At 39.5% G+C, this 11144-nt stretch overlaps 1 protein-coding gene across 1 annotated transcript in view; it reads right to left on the reverse strand.

Annotated features, from left to right (window-relative positions):
* Ubac2 (UBA domain containing 2) overlaps positions 1 to 11144 on the reverse strand; it is a 154983-nt gene that overhangs the window by 54462 nt on the left and 89377 nt on the right. The window contains exons 5-6 of the mRNA XM_048800682.1: positions 4920 to 5043; positions 1037 to 1084 (exon numbers count right to left, since the gene is read on the reverse strand). Of these exons, the coding sequence (XP_048656639.1) occupies positions 1037 to 1084; positions 4920 to 5043 (172 nt within the window). The remainder of the gene's footprint in view (positions 1 to 1036; positions 1085 to 4919; positions 5044 to 11144) is intronic.

Raw genomic sequence — 11144 nt, forward strand, 5'->3', positions numbered from 1 at the left:
AATGAGAAAATATTTAGGGACAGGAAAACTAGTGACTTTGATTGGCAGAAGCACATCAGCTGAGGGGAATGAACAATCAAGTTCTAGATAAAAATAATGAACAGAGAGGAGGAACAACAGAGCTGAAAGTGAGGAGTGAGGTGAGCAGGCTGAAAGGATGGTTGGTACACTTGCCCCAAACACTGGTCAGTCACTTGGGAAACAAGGACCCAAAGTAGTGATTTATGTAAAGGGTCTGCAGAGGGCTGCAGTTATTTCGAAGTCTTTTTTCTCTGATGTTACACATGTTCATATGAATCTATTCTATATTTTTCTTAGTTTTTTCCAAGAAAGAAATTAAAACTATACTCCATATACACTAGTTATAAAATTATTTTCATAAATTTGAGGGTTCATATTCAAGTGATGGAAGAATAAAACTCAACTTCATGATCTAAATTTCTTTTAAAATACCCTCTAAATAAAATATAACCAAGTCCCACGGGTATGGGACAGAGAAGGAAATTCCAGCCACAGGAGGAGGACCCAAATCCTCCGGCTCACTCCCTTCCTCCCCTTCTCTGGCCACAGACCTGATGAGTCTTCTGTCAGTTCCAACCCACCTGACTGCTGGTTGGTCTTATTTTCTTCCCTCACGTAACAGTCTCTTTATAAAACAAGCACAACAGCTCTCCTTATTTTTAGTAGGTCCAACATCTTCATTTTCTGTCATTTTTTTTTTACCATGAATTAAACTATGAATGTGATATAAAACCAACACTAATGAAAACAATTTAGCTAAAACATCAAGTTACTTTGAAAACTCAGACCAACTGGCTCCCTTTGTCTCAATTTTCCAAGTAACTGGCCCTTTTTAGTCACTAATGAAGTAGCACTGAGCCAGATCTGATAGGGCTGAGAGAATGTCAGGAACAAGTGAGTGTTGCCCACAAGTTCAGCATCACGCTTTTCCTCGTTTTTTTTTTTTTTTTGTTGTTGTTGTTGTTGTTTTCCCAGAAGACAGGGGGAATTGCAGGGAGGGGGAAATCAAACTTACAAGTCCACTTATGGCTACAATCCAGATGTAGGAACCAGAGGTGAAAAGCTACAAAAGAAAAAAAAGGCAACTAAAAATGAAATTCAACTGCCAGTAACAGTATACTTATTTTTACATAATCATGACCATTTATAATACTAATTATACTTGCTATCAAATATATAGGCAAATAGAAAATAAACATAAATTTTGTTTAATAATAAGGTTATTTTTTTAAGACCTTAGACTTCAATGCTGAGAATATATTACTTGAACCTGGCCCACTCCCATGCAAAGAAATACAAGTGAAATTCAAGTATATTATCATTTACAAATGGGTATTAATTATATTATTAGAATCAACAATGTAAACATAGGTAGTCATCATCCATGCTTGTTGCTAGTGACTTATGACAACTGTTAACGTAACTTTCTCATTGTAACTTTTTATTATTGTTTCTCTAAATTTAGATGGGAAGAATTCTGACAGCTTAGAGGTCTGTACCAAATGGTATTGTTCCTATTCTAGTTCATCTAAGGAAGAATAAACTTATAATAACAATGTTAATTAATGACAAAAGTAATTATTTTTAAGTCTCAAGAAATCTCTACCTTTGCTTTCTAAATTATATTTTAGAGTTGTGCTCAGGGTAAAATAAACAAAAACAAAAAAACACCAAACAAATCAAAGCATCTCAAAGTGTCCCTGGAAGAAAGAAATGGTTTGTGGTCTAGTGTGTACTTTAGAAGCTTGGACTAGGGGTTAAGACTTCTGATCTTTGAGGAAGAAGCAGGGCACTGGAGCAGGGCAGCTGTATTCACTGCCAACTGTTAGATGCGAACTTTGGAGTTCCACACACTCCATGAGGACACTCAGAGCAGACGACACGAAGGGTAAGAGGCCAAGGAACAGGGAGAGGAGGCTGGTGGGCTGCAGGATGGTGGGCTGTGTTCTGGTGCAGGCCACCCAGGAAGGAATATCAGCTGCCACTTCTAATTTAATCTCTGATCTGGCATGGAGGCTTCCTCCACGTAAATAACTTTGATAATAACAAGGTCAAGAATTATGCAGACAAATATTTTGCTGTCGTTCTCCTCTAAAAAGAAAAAGGATAGTAAGTTAACTATCACTTTCTACAAGCTGGGCATTTCTCGCAAGGTTTCCCACAAACTGAACTCAGCGAATCTTCCATATCACTTGATGAGGAAGCTCTATGAACTTGATTCTACTGGTGAGAAAATTGAGTGTCTGTGTGACTTGTATCCCTGTCAGACAGCTATCAATGGTGGAGTTGGGTGTATGCAGATAGGCAAGCTCCACAGCCCTGTGCTCACCAACCTGCTCAGATATAAGTAGAAGGAGTCCAACATCCTGCCAGTCAAAGCTGGTTTCCTTTGGATCCTCTCAAGCTCCCCTTCCTACTGTGTGTTTGGTGCCAACTGTGTTGCTTGGGTTTTGACAGGTTCAGGAGTGAGTTTTCCTAGCCTCTGGGTTCCTGGAGGACAAGTATCTCATCTTGTATTTCACCCCATCCTCCACAGCTCCCAGCACAGGGTAGGCACCACAGGGCTGGCTCTCAAGCCATCTGATACATAATGTCCCTTCATAAGCATTTTGGCTCTTCTGGTAAAGATTACAGCCATTCATTCATCCATTAAAGAAATGTCCCTGGCTTCATGTAGCTGTGGTGGGGAGAGTGAATGTCACAAAAACATGCAGAGGCCCAGAGGGGAGTGGGGCAAGAAGAGGATGGAGACTTCAGCCACCCTTGATGCAAGATGGGCAACTGCTGCTGGAGATGCAAGAAGAACCCTGGATGCCATCCATGCCAAAGACTAGACTGTAAAAAGAAGCAGTGAGGCACCTCCACTCTTTCTGATATCCACTTCTACCTCACAAAGTTATTGAAAATACTATGACAATTATTAGAAATTTATACTACTTTGAATAAACTGTGGTAGCTGCATCTATATTTTGCTTTTGAGCAGGGTTAAGAGGTTACTTTCTGATTTTTATTTATTGGTTCTTTTTAGTTAAACATGACAGTAGAATCCATTTTAAATATAATTATAAAAGCATGGAATATATCTTATTCCAGTAAGGATACACTCTTGTGGATGTACGTGATGGCGGGATTTACTGTGTCATTTTTAAGCAGTTACTTTCACTGCAGGCCATGTAACTGCTGAAATAGCACTAAACACAGAGGCTCTTGTGATGGAGGTTATGCAACCAGAGCCCCTCTCTCTGAGAAATATTTTACTTATTTTGCTTTTTGTAAAACAAAACAAAACAGTATAACAATACATTTATAATGTCAGAAAAAGCAATGAATGGGGTTAGCTATAGAGATAAATTACTAATTAATAATAAGAACCACTGACTTAGCTATTTTTATCTTTTCAGATACACAGTAACACTAATGCTATGATATCTAATCCTTAAAATAATCTTGTAATATAGGCATTATTATCTTCATTTTGCAGGTAGGCAAATGGGCAAATGGGGGCTCAGTAAAAATAAGTGACAAAGCAAATAGTCAACAGACCCCATCACTAAGCCAAAGTTCACTCATCCCCAAAGACCTTCCATAATGCCACATGGAATTTCTACCCCATAATTGAGGAAATAATGTTTTTCATCCTCAATGATTCTAGCTTTAGAGTTAGAAGGAACTTAGGTCAAAATGAGGATCAGGGGGTCATGACTTGACCCAAGTCTCAGAGCCAGTGAGAGACATACCAGAACCAGGGGCCAGGTCCTTGGTGTTTTTCTGCCATTTCATACTGCCTCTGTCACAATAATTTAAGGGGAAAAAAAAATCAAACCTGCTACAGCAAATCCTAGCTGTTAAGAATAAACTGCAAAAATGAGCTATTTGGTTACATACATATTAGGAAGGCTAAGGGGGAGTTTGTGGGGGCTGAGAGATGAAGAATAACATATTTCATGAGAAACGGTTGTAAAAGTTGTAAGGAAACACCCGCCCCTGACGGGCCATTGATAATGCATGATAACAGACTAGAGGAGCTGGAGGAAATGCTAAAGGTTAAAACGGGAGGGAGAAGGGCATTTTACAGTGACACTAGTATCCGGTTTGATATGTGTGGGATAAGGAATGCCTGAGTGTTTACTAGTGGATCAAAAGGCCAAGCTACACATGGTGCCACAGGAAGCTGCAGGAAAAAGCTTGACATCAAAAGTCATGGGAGTAAAAATAATGACAAATAACAGAACACTGAAAATCCTATGTGTTCCAGTGTAGTGACTGGAACCCAGCAGGGAGCAATTGGTATTCACTGAGTATTAGTAAGGACTCATTCAAGCTCAGGTTTCTAAGTCAGACAGTAAGTACTCCAATGATCTTCAAAGAAAACCATTTAGCAAATGATGACAATATCATCGTAGGAGCACAAATACAGAAGTAATAACATTGCTAATGCTTCTTGAAAACATCAAATCTCAGGTTGGTAAAGCATTTTGGGTTTCTTCTTCAGAGCTTTCTTTGTGACGCTGTATTCAATAAACTAATTTTGACATTGATTTTTCCACTTTCCACTGTTCTCATGTATTTCCACTTCAAACTATGATTTTTAAAAAGAGCATTTACACATAATTGTAACAATTAAATGAAAATATTTTCCACTGATACAAATTACAGTGAAAGCTCTTATCAGATTTCTAAAGGCTATGAAAGTATTCTAGTACCTTCTACACCTTGATGTTCTTGTTCTGTAACACTTCCTTTGAACATTTGATACAGATCATGAAGCCAAACTTATGGGGAAAAAAAAAAAAAAAACAACCATTGTTTTCAAGGAGATCAAATGAGAAAAAAAAAGACAAAAAAAAAAAAAAAAAAGATTTGGTTAAAGAAATGTGAACATAAAATGCATACTGTACCTGTAGTCCCAATATATAAATCAATGTCTTGTTTGTGATGGACAACGGGCCCAGAATTTGTGCCACTTGGACTCTTGGTATGGAGCAGTAAAATGGTACAAACAGAGCAAACACAGGTGCCAAGCTATGCAAACAAACAGAGAAAAATCACTATAGTATAAAGTTGAATTTAAAATACCAATGGCAGATGGATATTTGAAGTAACACTGCTTATAACTGATCTCAGTCTAAAAGCAAGGTCTTAAATGCACAAGTTGGTTTTCAAACACAGACCATATATGAAATAATTTGCAGTTATAAACAACACTTTATGAAAACTTAATTGTCCTATCCCATTGACACTTCCCAAACCCCCTTGAGGAAGTGGATCGGCATCTGTTGATTAAATGTGAAGCATGTGAGAAATTTAAAGTGGATGCTGTTTTCTTCCCATGAATGACTTAAAAATCAAATGAAAGAGACTACATAAACCAAAGGCAATGGACTTTAGAAATCCTCCTGGTCAGACCCAAAAAGACCAGTGATCTGTCACCACAGCCCCAAGTGCTACTTACTGCCACCCTCCCTTCCTCATACTCCCTCCTCTTTGCATCTTAGGGGTGTTTCTTACTGATCCCAGGGATGACTTCTCACACCACTCTGCTACCTCTCATGAGAATCTTTCCTTATTCTAGTCTCTCCCTGATCAAGCAACTCCTTCTACGGCTTCAACTAAGAAAATGAGCAAGCACTCATGCTGCCTGCCTGCCCTCTACCCTGGCTCTAAAACTCAACTCGATACTGTCAACTTGACATATTCAGAAGTCACATGTGTCCCTCTCCTTTTGCTTCTCTCTAACCCATCTCTCAACACTGCTAACAGTACTCTTCTAGAACAAGGTTTTCCCTGCTTGGTTCCAGGCCCTGTGCTAGAAAACAGGTATCCAATCACATTACTCCAATGCTTAAGACCCTTCCTTCCACAGGCTCCCAGCATCCAAAGATTAACTACCATGAAACAGCAAAGACCTGCACCTATCTCCCCCACCCCTGCCTGGGGGATTGAACCCAGGCCTGGCACATGCTAGGCAAGCCCTCTACCACTGAGCACAGCCCCAGATCAATCTGCAATCCTTTCTTATCACTGTAGCTTCCCACAGCTGTCCTCCTTGCTCTTCCACACATCAGGCCAGTCACATGCAAAGTATGCTCCCTCCCTCCCTCCCATGCACACAGGCACATGGCTCCCCCTGGACACCGCATGCTCCTTTCACTATATACTGACACAGGTTATTCTTTGAACCTGAACACTCCTTTCCACTTTGCTGCTTAGGAAACTCATCTTGTATGGCACTGTTCAAGTCTTAGAAAATTTCTCTGACTTTTCCTGGAATTAATAGCTTTCTTCTCCCCTCTAACCCCCCAACCATGTCAGTGTCAGTGTTTTGGTGACTCAGTTGGGTACTGACTATGCCAAGGCAGGATGCCCAGCACAGGGGCTACATCTCCATCTCTGAGCAACAGGCAGTCCCGACCTTAAAGGACTCATTCCAGGATGGCAAACTCACACTCCTACTACAGCTGGGTGGGTAACAGGAACAGTGTGGTTTGGGCACACCTCTGTAACCATTTTGCATTAAACAGCTGGCTTAACTGCTCTATCATTATTTACCTTTTTTTTTTTTTTTTAAGGAATGCCATCAGTATAAAGAATTATTATCTCATTACTGCTGGGCACAGTGGCATATGCCTGTAATCCCAGCAATTTAGGAGATTGAGACAAGAGGATCAAGAGTTCAAAGCCAGCCTCAGCAAATTAGTGAGACACTTAGCCACTCAACGAGACTTTGTATCTAAATAAAATATAAAAAGTGACTGGGGATGTGGCTCAGTTGTTAGGCATCCCTGGGTTCAATCCCCAGTACAAAAAATAAACAAATAAAAATAAAAAAAAAGAATCATTTCATTACTGTAAGAAAATGCATGAACTAATTTTCATGTCTACAAAGAAATGTCCTCACTAGTATTTTTAGGAAACATAGGACCATCTTGGCCTCTTGTACATTTTCTCATCTCTGATGGAGACCATGTTATAAAAATCATCCAGCATCCTCTCAATCCTACTACGCACACACACACTCACACTCTACAAAACTGGTAATTGGCAGCAGTATCAACAGATATGTAGGAAAGTGTAGCAAAAGCTGGAATAAGGAAAACCCAGGCAGGAGACACTTAGCGTAGGCAGTGTGACAAGACTGGATGCAGAGGTGTGAGCTAAGGAGGGGATGGGAAGGAAGCCAAGGTGAGTGCACAGCAGGCAGGGCGAACACCCACCTGTTCAGTGTGGGTTCCTCACTAGCCTACACTCCCCAGACTGAGCATGCAGGGCTGCAGACAGGAAGGGATGGAGGCCTGCTGGTCCTCCCAGCATCAGTACTGGGCTTGGGGCGGCTTAGGAGTTTGTTAAATTGGGGAAAACAAAATAATCCTTACTCTTGAACACCCGTATGGCCCACATTTTAATGAACTATATAGAGGTCTCGACAATCTCCCAATAGCTTAATTCTGAAAACAAACAACAACCCCAAAACCCCACTGTAATTTACTTAATTTTGAATTTCCAAAGTGCCTAATGTAGATTTTTATACATAGTCAACTTCGGTTTTGTTGGATTAAAAAAAATTAACAAAGCAATTTCTAAGCATTACACTCAAGAACTGGTTTTATGCAATCCTAAGCCCAAACATAATTGATTAGCAGTTGTTTTCCTTTTATTGAAAAGTATAAGTTATTCATTCCTGGTCTGGATTTACTCTAAGGACTCCCCACCTCAGAGAAAAAGCCAAATGCAAATTAAAACTACACTGAGGGGCCAGGGTTGTGACTCAGTGGTAGAGTGCTTGCCTAGCATGTGTGAGACACTGGGTTTGATCCCTGGCACCACATAAAAATAAACAAATAAAATGAAGATATTATGTCCATCTATAACTAAAAAAAAAATCTTATTAAAAAAAAAACTACACTGAGATTCCATCTCACTCCAGTCAGAATGGCAATTATCAAGAATACAAGTAACAATAAGTGTTGGTGAGGATGTAGAGAAAAGGAACACTTATATATTGCTGGTGGGGCTGCAAATTGGTGCAACTTCTCTGGAAAGCAGTATGAAGATTCCTAAGAAAACTTGGAATGGAACCACCATTTGACCCAGTTATCTCCCTCTTTGGTACATGCCCAATAGACTTGAAATCAACATATTATAGTGATGCAGCCACATCAATATTTACAGCAGCTCAATTCACATTAGCTGAACTAGGGAACCAGGCTAGGTGCCCTTCAACAGATGAATGGATAAAGAAAATGTATGTATACATAATGGAATATTACTCAGCCATAAATAGAAATGAAATTATGGCATTTGTCAGCAACTAGATGGTACCAGAGACTGTCATGCTAAGTGAAATAAGCCAATCCCAAAAAAACAAAGGTCGAATGTTCTCTCTGATATGTGGATGCTTACTCACAATAAGTGGGAGATGGGTAGAGAAAAACACTTTGGATTAGACAAAGGGGAATGAAGGGAAGGGATGGCATTGGGAATAGGAAAGTTAGTAGAATAAATCAGATCTACTTTCCTATGTTCATATATGTTTACATATGAATACATTACCAATGTAATTTCATATCATGTACAACCAGAAGAATGGGAAGTTGTATTCCATATATGTAAAATGTCAAAATACATTCTAATTTCATGCATTAAAAAAAAGAATGAAAAAAAAAAGAATAGCACCTTCTCTGAGAAGCCCTCCTTGATCCCCCACCATCTACACAACTCACAGCCCTGCTTGCTGTTTCTTTCACTGACCAACTGTCCCCAAGCCCCGTCACTTTGTACTCTAATGTGCAACTCATGGGTTTATCATCTCTCCAGCTGGAATGGAAGCTCCACAAGGTCTGTTCCATTTGCTGCTTTATCCTCTCTACCAGACACTGTTCTTACAGAAGAGGTGCTCCATGGACACTTGCAGAACAAATACATTTTTCTTTAAACAATGCAACCATCTAGCAGAATCTGCTTTTTGTTTTAAAAAGTCCCTTTCTGGGGCTAGGGTTGTAGCTCAGTGGTAGAGTGCTTGCCTCACATGCGTGAGGCTCAGGGTTCAATCCTCAGCACCTCAGGAAAAATAAATGAATAAAATAAAGATAGTTGTGTCCATCTACAACTAAAAATATTTTTTAAAAAAGTTTCTTTCCTTATTTAACATTTTAAATGGGATGAAAGTACATGTTTCACATACATGCTCAATATGGCTGGGTGGTCACTCAGTAACAATAAAATCCCACTGTGGTCAGCCAACTGCACTAGACCCTCTCTCCTAACAGGACACGTCCCCTGAGGTACTCAATTCATAGAAATTCTTCCATTTACATCTAGCCATTAAGCATGAAAAGGGATGTTATAATTAAACAACCTGAAGCAGAATTCTTGTTTGAGTTACATTTCAACATAAACAGAAGACAATGATAGGAATTTTAATGACCACAGTTTATAACTTATATGCCAATAGAAGAAGTTTAAAATTCCTTAAAATTTATTAATCATTATAATTTTAAATGATGACTAAATACTAGACCACGTGTACACACACTACAGAAACACATATTTTAGATCAGGATTATGTGGGTTGTTTTGCAAAAAAATTCCATTGCTATTTGTATACACACGACTTCACAAAATACCATAATGTTATTAGTCACTGACCAGTTTTTTTCTTTTCCTTATTTTATGGCAACATCTGGTCTTTATCCTTGCAACAATGGTTCAATTTGACCTTTTTCATATGGTAAACAGCTAAGTGCCAGAAGCCTGATCTTAAGCATGTGAGGTCAGAGGTACAAAAATAAAAAGGAAATCAGGTTATAAAGAATTCCCTCATCCCTTTAACTAAGACCACTAACATTTACTGAGTGCCCACTATGTGCTCATGACTGTACTCAATAGAACATATAAAGGAAACAGTTAAGATCACAAATGTCAGGCTAGGGTTGTGGCTCAGTGCTAGAGTGCTTGCCTAGCATGTGCAAGGGCCTGGGTTCGATCCTCAGCACCACATAAAAATAAATAAATAAAATAAAGGTATTGTGTCCAACTACAACAGAAAGAGAGAAAGAAAGACAGAAAGAAAGAAAGAAAGATCACAAATGTCCATCTCACCTCTCCTAAGAAGGGACATCGACTCGATGTGTACAGTCCAATCACAGCTACAGAAACCCTGGTAATTTTCAACAACAGAAAGAAGGTCTGTGAGCCCGGAAAATTATCTCACGAGAAACTTCAACAGCATCGCAGGATACCACCTCTTCTTTTAAATAGTCAACTATGCCAATAACCAACTAAAGGATGAATCTGCTTTGTTAAAGGAGCAGTTGATGCTTTCATTATGTAACAATGTTTTACTTAACAATTATAAATATTTCCAAAATTACAAGCCAAAAAGTCTCAACAGAATGACCTTCCAAAAATTGACAAATTTCTCAACATTGCCAATTCATGATTTTGTTTCTGGTGGTGCTGGCGATAGGATGTGGGACCGCTAGGCAAGTGCTCTGCACTGAGCCACATTCCAGTCCTCAGTCCATATTTTTTAAATGAACTAGTTGCCATGTCCACAGAGTCATAAAATCGCTGCACTCCCCCAAGGAATAGTCTTGGAGATCACTTCGTTCCATAGCTTTATTTTACAGAACCAACATAAATTCAAAGAATTCAGCTCATGTGTTGTTCACTCTTCTGTTTGTCAACAATGCTCTTCAGATCCCCAGCACTGAAGAGTTTATGAGGATTTAATGACACCACAGAGAAGCTATGGCCACATGCCAGTTTTACAGAATCCTGGAGGAAAAAGACCTCTTTCTCATGCTGGTCCTCCTTCTACTCTCTGGAGTTAGGAACACAGACAAAAGCAATCTGACCTCTTTTCTATGACACAGTTTCCAAATACATAAGGATGATTATCATACCCCTGCAAAGCCTAACCCTTCTCAGCTTACTCTACCAGTTCTCCTCAGACCAGGGATCCAGGCCTCTCAGAACCCCAGGCACCACAGGAGTGATCTCTGCCTTCCTAACTGCAGACCCAGATCTGGCTGGGAATGGCCAGGTGAACCTAGGCAAGGGTGAACACCACCTCAATTATTGGTTCAGACGGAGTCAACATCGGCAGCAGCCAAACCCTCTAA

The sequence above is a fragment of the Marmota marmota genome, unplaced genomic scaffold (assembly GCF_001458135.2).
Source record: "Marmota marmota marmota unplaced genomic scaffold, marMar, whole genome shotgun sequence".
Taxonomy (NCBI): Eukaryota; Metazoa; Chordata; class Mammalia; order Rodentia; family Sciuridae; genus Marmota; species Marmota marmota.